General features: G+C 41.9%; 1 protein-coding gene across 2 annotated transcripts in view; it reads right to left on the bottom strand.

The window, feature by feature from the left end:
* PLXNC1 (plexin C1) overlaps positions 1–19,152 on the bottom strand; it is a 156,787-nt gene that overhangs the window by 51,497 nt on the left and 86,138 nt on the right. For both annotated transcript variants that reach the window (XR_014082566.1, XM_081592165.1), the window contains exons 10-15: positions 14,068–14,207; positions 11,025–11,204; positions 8,513–8,594; positions 4,943–5,146; positions 4,641–4,826; positions 2,389–2,491 (exon numbers count right to left, since the gene is read on the bottom strand). Coding sequence is in view for 1 of the 2 variants with exons in the window: in XM_081592165.1 (XP_081448291.1) it covers positions 2,389–2,491; positions 4,641–4,826; positions 4,943–5,146; positions 8,513–8,594; positions 11,025–11,204; positions 14,068–14,207 (895 nt within the window). In the remaining variant the exon portion in view is untranslated. The remainder of the gene's footprint in view (positions 1–2,388; positions 2,492–4,640; positions 4,827–4,942; positions 5,147–8,512; positions 8,595–11,024; positions 11,205–14,067; positions 14,208–19,152) is intronic.

Below are 19,152 nucleotides of genomic sequence, written 5' to 3'. Positions count from 1 at the left end.
TTTCAACAAAAATAACATGTACATAAAAAAAATTAAAATAAAAAGCATTTTTAACCTTATAGTATAGTACCCTGAAAAGTACAGCAGTACAGTACAACAACCATTATTCAGGGGCCGACATGCATATTCACATCTTGGAAAGTTCATAACTTGAAGGTTCGTATGTAGGGACTTTCTATACAGCTCTGCGCTGGACTACTTCATAGTCAACAGTCTTAATCATAACATGCATCATGAATCTTCAAGAAACGGTGGGGCAGGCAGTGATTCACAAATTGACTTGACTGTGGAACCCTTTTTCCAGGAGCATCACTTGGGACCATTGGTCCGCAGACCACCCGATAGGCAGCACCAGCTCACTGCCTGCAAAGGGAGCTAGCAGGCCACATCCCTCCAATCATGACTTTTTCCTGGCTGAAATCTCCAGGGGAAGCCACAGTGGGGGTGTTTCGTAGGTGGCAGCCCTAGGCCAGGTGTGTTTAGTGTTTTCACTAATGATATGATTGATGGACTAAAGGGTACACTTACTGAAGCTGCTAATGACACATGGTAAGAAGAGGAGAATTTTAAAGGGCTTTTCAGGTACCAATGAAATCAAGAGCCACATGTCAAACGGAGCCCTTTTCACCTTAAAGAATATCAACAATCTCTACCAACAAAGTGAAGGGAGAGGAAAGAAGAGTCACAGAGAGCCCAGGAAGAGAACAGACCTTCCTAGGGAGTCACAAAGTTTATTGACTCCATGATGAGACTGTTCTATCTAGAGCTGCCTGACAGCAGTGGATTTCTCAAAATTGAGCTCAGCATTTAGAATTTACAAGTAATCTTCTTATTCAAAGCCAGCACCAGCCAGGACCTTATTAAAATATCAGGCCCAATTTTGGATTCTAGATGCATATTAGTGGTGGCCAACTTGGGAGAGCTTAACAAATACCTGACATGATCATCAACAAACAGTACAAAACAAGGTCTCTACAGAGTGAATTCATTCCATTAGGCTAGTTAACAATACATATAAATCTTTTCTTCACTGGACTGGGAATTCCCCAAGAGAAAGGACCAGGACTGAACCCACCGTCCCAAGGTCCAGAGTTTTGCACAGTTATCAGCAACATAACAGGTGCTCAATAAACATCAGGTAAACACATGCATGAATGGATGGATGAGTGAGACAGTGAGTTTAGGGAAGGAAACAATGAGCAACTATTAACAGAAAACCATCAGAAAGGCGATGCCTGTACTAAGACAAGAAATTGAAAGGGCTCCATAGCTCTGGAGAAGAGTTCTCTGTTTTTTCTTTTTTTTTAAGGAGGACAAGAGGAAACAGACTTAAAGTGAAAAGCAGCTCAGAAACACAGGTCAAAAACTGAATGGCTACAGGTACCAGGTCTTCAGATGAGTTAAATGGCCTGTGTGGAGCAGTAAGGGAGTGGTGGAAAAGTGGAGGCGTTAGTCGCTCAGTTATGTCTGACTCTTTGTGACTCCATGGACTGTAGCCCACTAGGCTCCTCTGTCCATGGGGATTCTCCAGGCAAGAATACTGGAGTGGGTAGCCATTCCCTTCTCCAGCGGATCTTCCTGACCCAGGGATTGAACCTGGGTCTCCTGCATTGCAGGCGGATTTCTTACCATCTGAGCTGGCAGGGAAGGGAGTGGTTGAGTCTGGCAAAAGTGTGGTGAACACAAGCCCTCCCTCCAGGCAGATCTGCTCCCCAGCTCTAGCAAACCCATGCTATGGAAACATCAGGATCCAACGACACAGATCTTTATAATTTTCAAGTGATTTTAAAGAATGTGAATCATCTCATTTTAAAATGTTGTCAGTGACTTCAAAGTTTTAAAAATGCTACTTGAGCCAAACAAGACACCTTGGTGGGCTGGACTTCATCCAGTGAGCAACCACTATGGGATCACTGTGCCTGGATGAGCTGCGGAACATTTTAATAGACATTACAGATCACACTTCCAAAATACAGTTCTGCCAGAAAGGAAGGGCTGGGGTCGAGGGTGTGGATGTTACTGGTGTGAGAAGCCAGGATGAGATGACCGAGTTCCGGGAGCCCCATATCCCAGAGGAATTCCAAGGAAATAATGTAAATGGGACATCTGTCATCATAATTCACAAGTTTGGTGAAGCAAAGTAGATTATATTTCTCAAACACTAAGGTATCATCTTTGTAATTCAGCCTTTTATTAATGAAGCAATCTAAAAAAATATTTAAGAAGCCCTCAGTGTGAAACTATTAGTCCTTTCCTGAAGTTTTGATTTGGGTTTTCATCCACCGATACTCAACTGAAGCAAACTGTCCCTGAAAGCAGGAAAGTCTTCCTGCCTGCCGAGAGGCCCCAGGGAATAATTTCTCTGAAAAAATTAAACAGGGCACTTACCAAAAATGACACACACTAGCAAGATGGGAAGCCCAATCAGAAAATACCAGTTGGAATGAACTGATTCCCGTTCGACAGAGAGGGTCAGGTTTCCCAGTTTGACCTAATAGCACAAAGAGTGTCATTAGACCCAGTTGAGGTGAGGAACACATTTTTCCCCCAAAATGGTTTTCTCCAAGATTCAAAAAGAGGTGGCAAGGTAAGTAGGATAGCTGAGTAGGTTAGCTATGTGCGCGTATGCTAAGTCACTTCAGTTGTGTACAACTCTGTGTGACCCTATGAACAGCAACCTGCCAAGCTCCTCTGTCCATGGGAATCTTCAGGCAAGAATACTGGAGTGAGTTGCCATGCCCTCCTCCAGGGGATGTTCCCAACCCAGGGATCGAACCCGTGTCTCTTATGTCTCCTGCATTGGCAGGTAAGTTCTTTACCACTAGTGCCACCTGGGACCACCAGGGAAGTCCCCAAAAGTCATCTTTAGAGGCAGCCCTTTGCTGCTCACCTTCAGAAACCTTGCAACACTGTCCCCTACCTTCCGCTTCACTTTTCTTTATAACAGTTACCACCATCTTCAATTTATTTTCTATACCGCATGCCTCATTAGGTAAGCTCCATAAAGGCGGACTTTGGGGGGGGGGGGGATCTGTTTTCTTCTCTGCTGTGTCCCTATGTCCCAGTGCAGGCATTCAGGAATGAGTCATGAACAACGAAGAACGCTAGCGTTTGCTCTTTTTAACCAACTTGACACATGGGAGCACTTGTGGGTTTAGTTATTGTTATTCATTTTATAATTATTATGACCCTCTTTACAACTGATGGACCAAGGGAGGCTCAGTTAAAGCCAACTTATCTATGGTCACACAGCTATTAACTGGTGCCTCTGGGACATGAACACATTTTTTGTTTCGCCTTCCAGTCTGATGTTCTCTTTTCTTGTCCTTTATCCATTTATTTATGACTCTAGATGATAAAGCATTTTGGGAGGGACATAGACCGTGCAGAGTCTCATATGGCATGAACACTAAAAATGGAAGTTTCTAATATGTTTCCCTTCCCCATGGTCTCATGTCTTTATTGTGGGACATAAATATACCAATGATGGGACCCTCAAACATGTCTGGGAAAAGATTAAATGCAGTGAATATGACTTCACAGTAGAGGAAGCAGCCCATGACCCATAGATTACCTGGTCTCCACTAGCCTCTACTGTCACTTTCAGTGTGCTGGGGAGACCCCATCCTGGGTTTCTGTTAAGACATGTCACCTCTGTATTCAGGCAAAGAATGATCGCTCATTTGTCAATGGGGTCTAGAGATTCTGCTTGCAGATGCTACAGTCTAGAACAAAAGACTGTTCTACGGCTAGAACAAAAGCTATCAAGACATTATTATTATAAACAGTGGTGTGCTCAATGCTCTTCCATTCCAAGAGGCACATGGATGAATTCTGCAAGCTATTTTGGGGAAATAATGCTTGGGCCTGAGACACCAGCTTTGTTTAATCTTCACTTAAAGTGAAGACCCAAAGATCCATAAAAGATTCTATCTTGGCTTCTGGTTTAGCCAAGGAATTGAGAGAGTTAATTCTTAGATAGGTTGATAAGGAGTCCAGGGCCCCTAAGGAAAAGAAGGGTCTGGGACCCTCAAGGAGGAGAAAAGGACAAACTTTTTTTTTTTTACATTCCTTCATCTTAGTCACATAAGACTTTTTTTTTCTTAAACTCTAGTTGTTATGGCAACAATTTATTTTTTAAAGAAAGTTAGTCTTTTTTTAAGCCCAGAGCTAATGATTACACAACAAAGCAACTTATCTTGCTCAAGAGTATGTTTTTCCTTAAGTTCTGTACTAATGATTATATAACAACAATGTATCTTGCTGGAGGACATGCTTCTCCTTCTTAACAGGAACCTTCTACTAATCCTGCTATGTTAAGATGTATGTTGTGGGAGTGGGTATGGTAAGACCTTTCTATTGTTAGTAACCAATTGAAAAAGTATATAAGACCTTGGAAAGACTAGCAAGTGGGGAACTCTCCATGTCTTTCTGATGTCTATGTCAGAAGCTTTCTCTTTCCCTTTTTCACTGTAATAAAATTTTTGCTACACGAAGCTCTGAGTGTCTGAAGCTGAGTCCCTGGTCCTGAAGCTAAATCCTGTTCTTTGCAGATCAGGAACCTGGCATTGTTCACTGTAAGGTATCAGAATCCCTCCAAATAAGGCAAAACTAACAGGTAGGACTGTCAGGTGACTTACCTGAACTTTCTTGGAAGAGGTGGCGATGCTGTTTGCAGCAGTGATGTGTTTAATTTTGCAAAAGATGGTGGTAAGATCTTGATTTCTAGTAATATTTTCAAAGCTGCAATTTAATGACTTATTTTTTCCATAGAAGAGAGTAATTTCAATGTCTTCCTTAGAAATGTTGAAGTTATCATTTTCTTTCTGTGAAGAACAAGATGAAGAAATCTGGGCACGTGTGGAAACTCACAAACATAACACACCTTTCTGGTTGAGGGGAGCACATTTCCCCTGCCACGCCTTGAATGAGAGAGACATACTTGAATTTTTACTTCCAATTCTGTGTCCACCTCAGACTCAGCTCGATATCCTGTGAATCTGGGGTCATCAAGGTACTGCAGGCTTCCACAATCCAAGGCGGTCTCCTGGACTCTGAGCTTCACAGTGACATTTGTAGGCCCTTTCAAATTCTTTAAAACGGGGGCTAAAAATATGCAGTAATTTGCCACACAATATTCAGAGACCTGAGGGAGAAGAAAAAAGCATTTTGACAGCTTCATTAATGAATCTCAGCTCTGGGATTGAAGATCTAAGGGACCTTGGCAACTGAACCTCTTTGTGCCTCTGTTTTCGCCTCTGTAAAATGGGGATAACAGTACTACCTACCTCACGGAGTTGAATTAACTCTAAATGAGAGGAGGACTCACTAAATTAAATGAGACTCTCCATGTGAAAATGCTTACACATTCATGCAAAAAAGCCCTCAACAAATGCTAATGTGATTATTAACACTATCAGTAATAATGAAAGCAGAAGATGAAATAATGAGGGGAAAAGGGTACTTGGAAAGAAGTCAGTGAGAGAAAGGGGAAGGCTTTGCACTAGCAAGCCTGTGTGTCCTTCAGGGCATCAAGCCTGAGTCCTGGGAAGCTGCAGGAAGGGAGGACCCAGTCCTTCAGCAAGGCTAGCTGCTGACCTGCATGCTGCTGGCTTAATTCCCTGTGTTGGGTAACCTCTGTGCTTTAGCAGAAATCACTAACCACAAGGAGGCAAACGCTTTGCAGGCCTGACAAAAAATAGAGGAAAACAAAGGTAAAAAGGACAGCACAGCCCCCATAAAAGAAAGAGCATGAAGATGGGAAACAAGGCAGAAAGTATGGCCTACTTTACAAACTTGGGCTTCCCTGGTGGCTCATTGGTAAAGAACCCACCTGCAATGCAGGAGACGTGGGTCCTGGGTGGGGAAGATCCCCTAGAGGAGGAAATGGTAACCCACTCCAGTATTCTTGCCTGGAGAATTCCACGGACAGAGGAGCCTGGCAGGCTACAGTCCATGGGGTCATAAAGAGTCAGACACAACTTAGTGACTAAACAACAACAGCTTTACTGGCTTCTTTAAAACAAATAAGCAAACATAAATGCCGTCATTTTCAGGAGTACAAAGAGATGGGCATAGAAAGCTGCTGGGAGAGGGGAGGTTGACAAATATTCTAAAGAAGAGCAACTAAAACTCACAAAATGAAATTTGCTAGGTGGGGAGTTTTCCTCTTTATTATTTGCTGTCTAATATTGGAGTTTTGAAAAGAGGGTAGGAAGAAGCAACAGGTGAGAAAATCAGATGAAAAGCGCTGAGACACGGATAAGCAAAACCTCCCTTCACCTTTAAGCCCCTTTCCAAACGACTGCCCTGAATCTCTCCTTCACATATCTGGCAGCATGAAGAAAACCACGAAACCCACAGCCTCTCCCTTCTCAACAGCTGTAACCCCAGCAGGCTGCCTTTTGCTGAAGATACCTTCCAGGAAGATGACTGGGGATAGGGTCACCCTAACCTCATTATTCTCAACTCTCTAAATTTCCATGCCTGTGACCAGCTCCCGTCATCTGAAATACTCTTTTTCGGCAGTTCCCAAGAAACTTCTTGGCCAGCTTCACTGGCCATCTTATTTTCTCTCACTCCTTCAAATGAAGCTGTTCTGTAAGATTCCATCTTAGGCCCTCTTTTCTTCCTTCCCTCTGCCCTCACGCCCAGGATGTCAATCACATACTCCCTCCAAGGACAATGCCAGAGAAATGGCCAATCATCTCTAGCTCCACCATGTCCCCAGCATCCCTGGATACTGGCACGAGCATCCTCAGGGACCTCCCAGGCTTTTTTCAGTTACTCCTCCACATATGATCCTACACACCATTGCCAAACTCATCTTCATAAAGGGTACTTACCTCACACCACTCCCTGCTCAAAGATCTTCAATACCTCCCCATCGCCTACAGAATTAAGGGCAACATTTTCAGTCTAATCATTTCTTATGGCCCAATGTGGTTTTCCAGCCATCCCTCTGGTTCATTCCCAGCCCATCCTCTTGGTTCCAGCAGAGCTGCAATATCACTGATATTCCCACCAGGGGCCTCTGAGTAGATTTGTCTCCTCTGTACCTGAAATTCCCTCCCTGCTTCCACCTGCCCAAGTCCTACCATCCTGCTCCACACCACAGACCTGCTGAAACCTGCCCAATTTCAATTACCTTTTCCTTTAGAAACACACAGCGGGGTGTCTGAGCCAGAAGAGAGTCAGCAGACCTAGAACGCAACGATACCCTGTGCTCTCAGCTTTCCATCGCAGTCAATTAGCCATCTCCCGCCATGAAGGCAATGACTCTCTTATTTCTTTTGTCCCCTGGACCTGGGAAAATGTTTTACCCACAGCAGGTACTCAATGAATTCTACTTGATTCAGGGACAGCACTAGGAGGGAGAGCAAGTTCACTTACAAATGCAAGCAAGGCCTCTGGTCAGAGGGTCAACCTAAATGAAGCACTCAACAGGAGGTGTTGACATCATGGAGACGTGACCTGGAGTCAGATACAACATGAGGCTTGGAACTGGCTCTGAAGGGTATCAGGACATGGATGTGCATCCTGATAAGGTTCTGGGAGGACTTAGGAAGGCCTCCTGGATCTAGGCCAGAAGCCACACTGGTCCCAAGCAAAGGCCAGGTCTGCGGCCACTCACACGCCTGTCAGCTTTGGCAGGAAGTGGTCTGACCGGGCCTCCGAAAGGCTGTTATCACATCTCTCATGAAGGAAGAACAGAAAGAGGAAGAGAGAATGAGGAGAGCATGCGAGAAGAACTGATATGTGCACTCAGCAGCCCCAGCCTGCTTCTGAAATCCATCAGTTCACATGACGAGGCCCATGCGTGACTCATGTTGGGGCATGAACTGAGTGGAGATGGGGACCCCTCGGCGGGGAGATGAAAGGCAAGAGGAGGTGAGGTCAGAAGGAAGGTACCAAATCAGTTCAAAGAGACAGGGCGAGAGGAGAAGCACGTGACAGGCTCTCTGGGAGCCTTGCAGGTCACTCCATCTCTGACAACAGTATGCTAAGTGCAGTGGGACCACCACCACCTACTCGTCCCAGAAACACTCATCTTTACATCACACCTCAGCCACTCAGAAGGCATGTTCACACGTGTTGATAAGCACAATCTCATTAACATGACTTGCCACAATCACATAGGGAGGAGATGGCAGCTCTTGTCATACCAAGTTCATTCCTTTTCCCTCTGTGCCACAGCTCATAACTCCAAGTCTGAGGTCATATTATTTCCATTATAGCACAGAGGGTAATGTCACGCAACAGGTAAAACCTTATAACAGCACAAAAGCACAGAAACCAAAAAGTATCCCCAACATATCAACGACTCAGTGGACATGAGTTGAACAAACTCCAGGAGACAGTGAAGGACAGGGAAGCCCAGAATGCTGCAGTCCATGGGGTCACAAAGAGTCCAACACGACTGAGTGATTGAACAGCAACAAATATTTTAGTGTGATGAAAACAAAAATCATCCTTGAAGATAACTATTATTACAAAGCAGCTGAAGACTTACATTTCGTTTTACCTCGTGAGAAAAGATTAAGTTGTCAATTACATCAAAATTTCGGCCCAAGATGGTTATATTTTGACCACCACTGCAAGAAAAAAATAGGAGTTTCATAGATACACACACAGGCATTTTGCATTTATGAATGAAACCCATCACTTTATTCATAATATTAAACTCAGTTATGTTTGAGAGCAAATTAATAAATTTTAATTTCAAATGCATGACATTTTTATGTCTTTTCATGATACTGGCCACAGATCATAATTTTTTAAGAAACATAAGTGTAAAAATTCAGGTTGGATCCTGTTTTAGTTCTAGGAAAATGCCCAGATTCTTTTCTAGAATTTTGAATTTTATTGTATCATGCTACCCCATATAATTAGATCATCAGCTGCACCTTGAAAAGGTTTCACTAAACAGAATTTTGTTTGATTGCTGTTTAATCTATATGAAGACTCATCAATCTAACAATTTTCAAAATCAAACTCCCAACTTACCAATTACATTTTATGTAGGGAGACAGGGAGTACTTTGGACAAGGTAAAATTATAAATGACATTACAAATATAAATTCCTATTTGGTAAACCACATAAATAACAGCTATGTCCTAGCTCTCCAAAACTAAGCCAAATGATTTCACATATTCTTAGCACATAATTGCATTTCAGCAAAATGGCCATTAGAAGTGAAATAAACAGCTGTCCACAACTCTGGCTGCCCCCACACCCCTGTTCACATAGGTCACTAGACACTCATCCTAAGCGACAGGAGCCTGGACAGGTCAGCTCCATCGGCCAGCAGAGATCATGATGACAAGACCAGGAGGCAAGCACGAGAAGGCCAATTTGTGTTGGGCAGAGGGAAGGCATTAAGCCCTGAACCTTCCAGCCACCAGGGGGAAGGCCAAGCTGGCCTCACGCCAGCCTGTCACCGTCACTAGAAAACCAGGCCAAGTGTGGTCTGCCAACGGCCAGACTGAAGAGCCGTGTTCTTGCCCAGGAGTAACCGAGAGATACTGGCTCAGACAGTCACAGGTGATGAGACATTAGGAAACCGCTTATCTTACAACAAAGCACAGAGCACAGCAAGCCTGGGCCAGACCACCCGGGAGCCTGAGCAAGCTGTCTGAATGCTCCACACCTCAGTTTTCTCATTGGCAAAAAGGGTTATGCATAGGGGACCCCGTAGGCTTGTGAGGATTTCCTGAGTCGAAAGATCGGACACCCTGGGCATATGGGGAGTGTTGCATCACCGTTTGCTCCTATTTATAGGAAGGACTGAGACCCACGGCTGGGAGAACCATGCTAGAGCCTTGGTTTGGAAATGTCAGCTTTCCTTATGCTACTGTTAGGAATGGAACCGAGGTCCCAACCTCCAGGACCTCAGCATGTGACTCTGTTTGGAGATAGGACCCTGAAAGAGGTAATTAAGGTTAAATGAGGTCATTAGAGTGGGCCCCAATCCAATATGACAGGTGTCCTTATTTAAAAAAAAAAGGAAAGAAAGACAGGAGATTATAACACAGACAGGCACAGAGGGAAGACCATTGTGAAGACACAGGGAGAAGATGGCCCTCCTCAAGCCTAGGAGAGAGGCTGCAGGATAAATCAACCCTGACAGCACCTTGATCTTGGACTCATAGCTTCCAGAACTTTGATTAAATACATTTCTGTCATTTAAGCAGTCCAGTCTGTGGTACTTTGTTATGGCGGCTCTAGCAGTCTAATACATCCACCTCTCACTTCACCTCAAATAAGAATATTAGAAGTGATTTTTTTTTCTTTTTCATTTTCCTTTTCTTTTTTTTTTTTAAACAAAGCTTCATCTGTAGTTTTACCTAGACAGTACTTTGAAAGTTAGTTTCATGCTGTGTTAGGTGGAGAAACTATCTTTAGGTTTATATCCCAAAATCTTAATGTGAATTTAAATTCAACTAGGGGGAGAATTTTTTTCTTAATATAACAGTCATCTGCAAGGGTTTCTTTGGAATTTCCGTTTCTCACATAGGGAGTATCTTTGAAATATAGACACTGCTTCTCATTTAGATAGTTCCCAATATTTCTTGAAATTATTCAAAAGAGCTTACTCTAAAGGTTATAAAATGAAGGCTGTAAGAAGGAAGAAGCTTTGAGTCATACGCAGGAGTGAAATGTAGTGAAGAGGATTCTGTATTTGTATCAGAAATCTAGGCTTAGTTACTACAGTTGAACAAACATTGAAAAACACAAACATGATCTGAAGAGAAACCAGAATTTCAACAAACATTTTAGCGGTGAGTTTCCCGGCAGCCACAGCTAAGAATAAAACAAGATGTACTCACAGTATTTACTGTGATGATGGGAGGCAACCTACTTCTCAGGTATGCCTCTGTTTTCTAAGAATAAATCCTAAAGAGGAAGTCTGTGAAAATTTAGTTATGACAATTATTTCTATATTTATTTGAGTGAAATCCATGATCTTTATACATATGGCCTTGTTAACCACAACAAGAGAAAAATACACCCTAGAAAGTACCTGATCCAGGTGGTAGCAGGATATATGAGGGAGCAGTGGGGCAGAGCAATATAAGACAAGGGTCCCACCGAAGTACAGTTCCCGCCATCGAACTGGATACACACATCCTTCATTTCTTTTCGGCTCGGTGGAAGAGAGAATTGCATATGGGTGTCATCTATCACGTGGCTAACCTGTATCCTATAAAGGGGTAGAAGAGAGCTGTTCGGTGACACAGATACCCAGCACAGTTGATTACCCGAGGAGACAGGATATGAATTTCATTTGAACTACAACAGCTCCCAAACTAAACTATCAGAACAGCTGCAGGCAGCTACTGATTAATCAGGGCCCACTTACCCAGCATGGGTATTATCTGGGGCCAGGTTCCTTTCTCTTTTGTGCATTTTTATGTTTTTATTTGCATTTCCCTTAGAAGTGGGGAGAGAAGGAAATGCAACCATTGCCTTTAAAAAGCCCTAATATAATAGGAAGTGCAAAGTGGACTGGGTATCAAAGTATATTAAGGAATTGCCATTCATTTTGAGTGTGCTAATGGCACCATCCTTATCTGTTACACATACATACTGAAGTAGTCATGAGTCAAAGGATATGGTGAGATATCCTGGGATATGCTCTTAAAAACTCTAGCCACCATCTTTCCACCATTCTCAAAAATGTGGAAGAGACAGATGAAATAAGATTGGTAAAACACTGAATTTGGAAGTTGGAGGATACGAAAAGGTTCTCTGTTGTGTATGATTAGAAATTTCCATAATGAAAGGCTTGAAAATCAATCAAGCACTTGCAGCGAAGGTGTCGTAGAACCCAACCCTGGGCAGAGATGGATTCTGCCATTCAAAGAACAAAGAGTTCAACACTAAAGTCCATGCCAGGAGCCCAGGGGCCTTGGAAACAACCAGCATCAGAGCTCCTGACGATTTCCAGACAGAAATTTAGCTAGGACTGTCCTGGGTGCTCTTGAAACCTGCAGGGCATGCCCTCAACACCCTTTGGGAGTCAAAGCAAAGCCTTCTACAGCATTCCCTCTGCAGCTTCCTCTGTATATCACATCTACAATGAGCCTCTAAAGCACAAGTCATGAAGACAGGGTTGTATCTGGATAATGCTCAGTATAATTATACCACGTGAGAATCTACTATTATTACTTAAAGGCTTTGTACATGATTATTGACTATAATGCCATAGCCTTTAAGCAGTAATAATAGATTCTAACAACAAGGCAAATTTAGAAATATTTGAGCCAGTTTGTACTGACACTTTCTCAAATTTACATTCTAAGATTTTATATTCAGAGCAAAGCTCTAGGAAACTCATTGTAAACTGGCTGATCATTAAAATTCAAATTTGTTTATCAAATTGTGAAGGAGAGAGGCAGAAATATGGATCATTGCATTACTATTCTTATATTTTTCTCCTTGGAATAATTAGGTATTTAAAAGATGCTGTATTAAGAGAGGTTAGGATTATGGCATGAACTCTGATACAGAATTAACTGGGTATTACATTTACTGCTCGTGAACTTGGGTTCACTACACAGATGTGGTTACTGAAATGCTACATACAGAAAGGTCTCTCTTAGTCATTTAATTTAATAACTGCAGTATCTCAAGACACACTCGGAATCGAAATGAGAGCATAAAGAGTCAGAAACAGGGTAATGCTCTAAAAAACGACTTATTTTCCAGTGAAGCTGATTGCCTTTCAGTGAACACACAGGTGTCTAACTTCGCTACACAAAATGAAAGATTTTTGCAGAGAGGTATTTAGCCAGGATAAACGATACAAAAATATCTATGTCGCATAGATACAGCCACTAATGTGTGCTGGATAATTCTGGTAAATAGCAGAACAGGGAAGAAGAGCACCCAAGAAGCAGCTTTTTTCATCAAAATGACAGACATCCCAAATTTACTGCTAGGAGGGGAAGGGGATGACGGTTAGATGCAGCAAATGAACTAAAACAAAGAATTCAGTATATAAGTGTGGCAGATTAAAATGCTGTACAAATCTGTTTTAGTAGTTAAGAACCAAAACCCCATGCTTCAGTGGATTGTCTTTGACACATTTCCATGGTGAGAACAAACTCACTATTCTACATCATGTAGATGGCAACATCTTTTTACTTTAAATTAACCAACACCTCTAAACACTAACAAGCAGAAAACGCAAATGATTTATTATGTTATTATTACTTTATCTCATTTTGGAGAGTAACATTTAGACAAGAGTGTTAGTAAAATACTGAGATTTTCTTCTCTCAAAGTTTCATTGAAAGAATGTGTTAGGGAAAAGAGGTCATAGAAATAATGGTGTTCAAATGGTACATCATTGACCAGATATTTGTGTTGGGGTGTTTTCTTCTTTTTAACACTAATGGATGTTTCATTTAGTTATTATCTGAGCCTGAAACCAATCCAATACAGCTGCTGCTGCTGCTAAGTCGCTGCAGTCGTGTCCGAGTCTGTGCAACCCCATAGACAGCAGCCCACCAGGCTCCTCTGTCTGTGGGATTCTCCAGGCAAGAACACTGGAGTGGGTTGCCATTTCCTTTTCCAATGCATGCATGCATGCTAAGTTGCAATACAGAGAAGGTTACAAAAGAATAAAATGGATCAGAAAATTTGTCCTCTCAACTTTTAATAATACATTGGAAGAGTGGTCCTATTTTCCCATCAAATTCTAAGGTACTCAACTATTTTTCTAAGTGGATCATCTTCAAAATGATGTCTGTTCCTCAAATTACTTGATTTTGTTCATGAAAACAAATCAGGAACCCAATAGGCAGCATCCTGGAATTACTGTATTTTGAGGTATTGGGGGTTACATGGCACAGATTCTCCCACAATTAACTTCAATGTGGTGCTTAAATTATTTTACTTCTTGAAATCATGTTATATCAAATATACAGAATAACTAGCTCACACTGGCACATGGAAAGAAATTAACCATAAAAAGATTATAATCTCCGTGCTATTCCTCTGGCATAAGTTTTAGCTTTTCAGTATGTTACCAAGAATAAATCACTCATATTTCAACTCACACATCCTTATCACAAGTACTGGTTCCTTTCAGGATCATTGTGATGTTTGATGCTGTGAGAAAGTTTGCTCCCGTGACGGTCACATTAGTTTTCCCTAAGGTCGATATTTTCTGTGGCTCAATGGACTTAACAGAGAAGACCTATTGGAAAGAAAAGATTAAAACACAAAATCAAAGCTAAGAAATGGCATTGTTCCAAAAAAATCTGTTTATGCACTGCTGGTCGAAGAAATCACTGGGAAATTATAACATTTTGCAAACACAAGCAGAGAGTGTTTAATGAAATCAATGTATTCAAGGAGGAGTGCTGCAGATGCATGTCTCTCAACATGCGACAGCATGAGGTCAAACCAATTAGTCTTTGTCTCACAAGACAGTCGAAAATACAGTTGAAGAGTCTGACATTCTGTCTGAAGAGTGAGATATCACTAGAGTTCTCAAACATGCTTGCTGCCTCACAGCCTCTGGAGGCTCACAACGTACCAAAATGAAGTAAAAGATGAGGCGTCCACTGACTGTAAGTCAACAACAGATTCATCATTAAGTTGGAATAAATGTCATCCAGGATAACTTAAATTCCCAAGAAAGCAGTTCCTATTTTTTTGTTTGTTTCAGTAGGCTATTTGAATCAAGGAGTATACTGCAGGGAAAAAAAAATCTCAAGAAACCAACCAGTTAAGTCACCTAATATCAAGTAGTTGGATGCCTAAACTACTGGAGCCATCCATTGTTATTCCACGTTTGTAGATACCATCTCCTTTTTGGAACCCATTACAAGCTTTATCAGGCTTTTTTCTATCAAGAAAGTTTCCCTTGGAATAACCCGATAACTGGGGCCCCATCATGTAGATTTATGCACCTTACTTCTCTATTTGCAACATCTAATCAAATTCCCCTTAAAAAAAAAAAAAAAGCCCTTTATTTGATGGCAAGAATCATTTTCCCTTTCAAAGACAAACCAATCTTGATCTCTTTCACTTTTCTCTACAGATGCCACTATCTTTTTGCTCATTTAGTAGTTGTTTTGTAGACTATTTCCAGCAAGTCTATATTCTTCTATAATATGGACCAAACAGCAAGATTCTAAGATTCCAGCCCATACAAAGCTCAGCAGATCTTTAGTATGAGTGAATTTTCATACTCACACTCTTAGTATTTGAAAATGACCCCCAGGTCCAGAGATGCTTAATCACGTGGAGTTTGGCTAAGTCATAAATACCGAGTGTATCCACTTAGAGGATAAAGTCTAGGAGGAAGCCACTGAAGGCACTGGGGGAGCTCGTGTCCAGCACCTGCCTGCCACCTGTTTCTTCAAGTGCCCCAGTATCCACTGCTCCTTTGTATGTATGATGCTCATCAGGATGGCCTTGCTCCGCTGCCCACCCTGCTGAAAGGATGTTTTATCATTCTGCTCCTTGACAAACACAGGTGCTTTATGGTGGAACAGTCAACATCACTCATTATCACTGTGGATTGATTTTCCAGATTGAGGTAAATTCATTGTTAATGTCATCACAGCAATGATGTAATGCGACAGGGAATTGATTTCGGTCGCAGAATTTATTTTAATCACTTAGTAAAGGACTTCAGTCTTGTATTTATAGAATCACAGAGGGCCTGAGAGGGTCACTTTAATTATTCTGTTAGAGTTGACTGCATTTTATGGGGGAAATTATCTGCAAGAGTGGTACTTGGAATGGGGGGGATTAGCAAAGACATGGAAATAAATCCCTTGCAAATGTCAAGTGTGTGTTGTATACCAAAAGGCTTACTCTTTGCTCTGACAGGATGCCAGCTAACTGAACAGGTATTTGTTAAACACCTACAGGATCACTGGGATGGCACGAGGTGCTGCGGGGGACACAGGACCTCTGGGTGCACTAGATCAGGAGAAAGTAAACTCCTAGATTTGCCTGGAGCAAGTTAAATTCAGACCACTGCTCATTCTTGGACAGCCCATGAAAAAAAATGTCAAAAGAAGAATATTCCATGACATGTGTAAACACATGAAATTCAAATTTCAGCATCCATAAATACAGTTTTTTGGGAACACAGCCACACCATCATTTATGCATTGTCTGTCACTGCGTTTGCACTATAATGGCAGAGCCGAGTCTTTGCAACAGATCACGTGGCTTGCAAAGCCTGAAATATTTACTGTCTGACTTTTTGAAGACAAAAATCTGGCGGACCCCTGCACCACTGGGTCCACTTTCTTCTTAGGGAAGCAAGAGGCTTTAGGTAAACCTCGATTCAGACTTCACATTTATATCCAGCTCAGCTCTGACTCTCGAGTTTCTTTGCAGATAGCCCTTCTCACTTCTTCTTCTTAGACAGTTGATGTCTGCTCAAGTGAAATTTCAAACACGCCAAGTAAATGCTACTTCTTTGCTTTCAGGAGAGGATAAAAAGAGAGCCTTCTAAATAACCTAAAAAAGATTTTCTAAAGGGGTTATAGTTTGCTCCTTAAACAGCTCCGCAAATACCATCAGAGGACCTGCCATGTCACCTGATTAACTTTTTATTTCCCCCTGAGTAGAGACAGTTTTGCTACTTTCAAAAGGATTTTGTTTTAAAACCTTATTGTTGACAGAGGTTTCCATTGGCTGTCTAGGATGGAATCTAGCCCTGGTCTATCTTGTGAAAGCAGATGCTTCATGTCTGCTTGCAAAGAGGGTCAGATTAGTTGTCCTTAGTCTGCTTAGAGAACCTCTTTTAATAAGTGAGTTAAAGTGCTACCAAGGGGACCTCATTAAATAAACAGCACAGATATACAAGAAAAAAAAAAGACAGTGTACCTGTATGGCTGTACTGGATGCCTACAATTCTTAGAAATACAACACTTGCTATTTTTACTGATAAATAGTCTTTAAAAATCCAGTACATACAAAAGGCCAAGAATGATCTTGTCACACACTCAGTATTCTAGATTTATTTCTGTATTTGAATCAAGACTTCATTCATAACCTGAAATGAAGTAGCAGGTCCCATAAGCTGACACACACAAGGGGTTAATTTAAAAACGTAATTTAGCTTGTTGCAAAGAGATTATTCCTTACAGCCCTGTGGAGTGAGATTCCTCCCTCATCCTATGCCCAAGGATTTCCATTTATCAAAATCAAAACACCATTGGCTCTACCCCTTAGAGCCCTGGGTTGCCCAGCAATTAACCTTAGAACAGTCTACTTTCTGTCAGTTACATTTTAAAGACTTAAGGGTTATTTTTAAATGGCTGCACAATTTTAAATTATTTAATAAAATATTTGGAACTCTGGTTGCTCACAAGTTTAAATCACTGCCTATTTGATATTTTAAAAAAGCACATTAGAAACTGGTTAATTAGGTGATTACAGAATACCCAGTTATTTTATTTTTTAAAAATAAAGTCATTATAAGACACTGGAAATAGCACAACCACTAAGAACTAGTTATCTTTGGAAAGGTCTAAGAGGATTACTCTTGACAGTAAGGGTACCTTTTGTGAAACCTGACGTCAACACAATTCAAATTACCATGACATTAATGGAGAAACTACCACTATGATTGAAAAGAATATTAGAAAGAGGTACATTAGGAAGGCTCAACTTATTAAGACCAAATTGTACTCTTATTAATCTGTTTCCAAAAAAAAATCTGAATACAGCAAAGCTCTCTGTAGGCCTGGACCTGAATCAACACTCAGTAAAACGTTTCTCAGATTTTCACTCGTGAAATTAGTTCAAACGAGACTGGATAAAAAGTCACATGGATTCAAAAAAACCAGCTGGAAATCTGAAACCAAAGGACATTAGAGAGATGAAAGGTAGCACAACTAATTAAAGGAAAGTGCCTTGTAGGGCCCTATAAGGGTGAGAATTTGGTTCAGAATTATTTAACATCTTTATTAACGACCAAAAAGGAAGTAATATATTAATGAAATGTATAAATTGAGAAGAGTGGTAATCAGCAGTGGAGATGGTAAACTGCAAAAAGAGGTGAGATGTGGAAAGAGAACACCAAAATACAGTCCCACCAGAGAAAAATGAGTGTTAATTGGAACAAAAACGTCGTGTGCATCTGATGCTCAGCCCCCAGCTGAATGCTTCTTCATGGCCACCCATCTGTGAAGGGACTGGTCCTAGGGAGCTTGAGATGCAACTGCCACTTGGTCCTAGGAATTATCAAGAGTTAGAATGCCAACTGAGACAGACCTAGAGACTTCTGAGCAGGTGACAGAACAAAGCCTTGCGCAGAGAGATCAAGGCTTGCTTCTCTGACCTGGGGGACTTGAAGGCGAGGCTGCCGAGGCTAGTCCACCAAGTAGCTACTCTTGGTCACCGAACCTTCTGGGTCCTCAAACCTGGCTGAGGTGCCCAGGACTCTGTGACCAGGGTGGGCAATGCCGCCATTCCATTAGAGACCCCTGCTTTCAGATTTAACCCCACCAATCAAAACCCATCCCTCTGTTGAGCTTCAACTTCAGTATGAGATGCTTGGTGCTCCCCTCTCCTGAGGGCCTCAGTTTCCCATCTCAAGCCTTCTCTGCTCTTCCCATCTTAGGGAAGATGCCAGGCTTGCCTGGGTCCAACTCCTTTTCTTCGACTATGCTCCAACCTATCCCCCTCATCCCAAGCCTTCAACACTAATGCACACCCCTGGCAGCTTCCCCAGGCCACCCAAGAGAAGTTCCTTCCAGACTGACTTTTATCACTGATACTACATTGAGGTCATGCGATGTGGGTGGTTTAATTGCTAAGTCATGTGTAACACTTACAACCCCATGGACTGTAGTCCACCAAGCTCCTCTGTCCATGGGATTTCCTAGGCAAAAATACTGGAGTGGGTTGCCATTTCCTTCTCCAGGGGATCTTCCCAACCCAGGGATGGAACCTGGGTCTCCTGCATTGCAGGTGGACTCCTGCACTGCAGGCAGATTCTTTACCAACTGAGCTATAAGGGAAGCCCCATGCAGTGTATACTAGTGGTTAAAGCTGTGGCCTAGACTGCCTGGGTTCAAATTTCGTGTCTATCACTCACTACCTACTGACCCTGTGCAAGCCAACATTTGTCTATAAGGTGGGGAAAATAGGTCCATCGTAAAGCTCCA

The sequence above is a fragment of the Giraffa tippelskirchi genome, chromosome 4 (genome assembly GCF_054371585.1).
Source record: "Giraffa tippelskirchi isolate mGirTip1 chromosome 4, T2T-mGirTip1v1.2.pri, whole genome shotgun sequence".
Lineage (NCBI taxonomy): Eukaryota > Metazoa > Chordata > Mammalia > Artiodactyla > Giraffidae > Giraffa > Giraffa tippelskirchi.
Note: the sequence above shows the minus strand (reverse complement) of the source record. Positions and strands in the feature narration are given on the sequence as shown.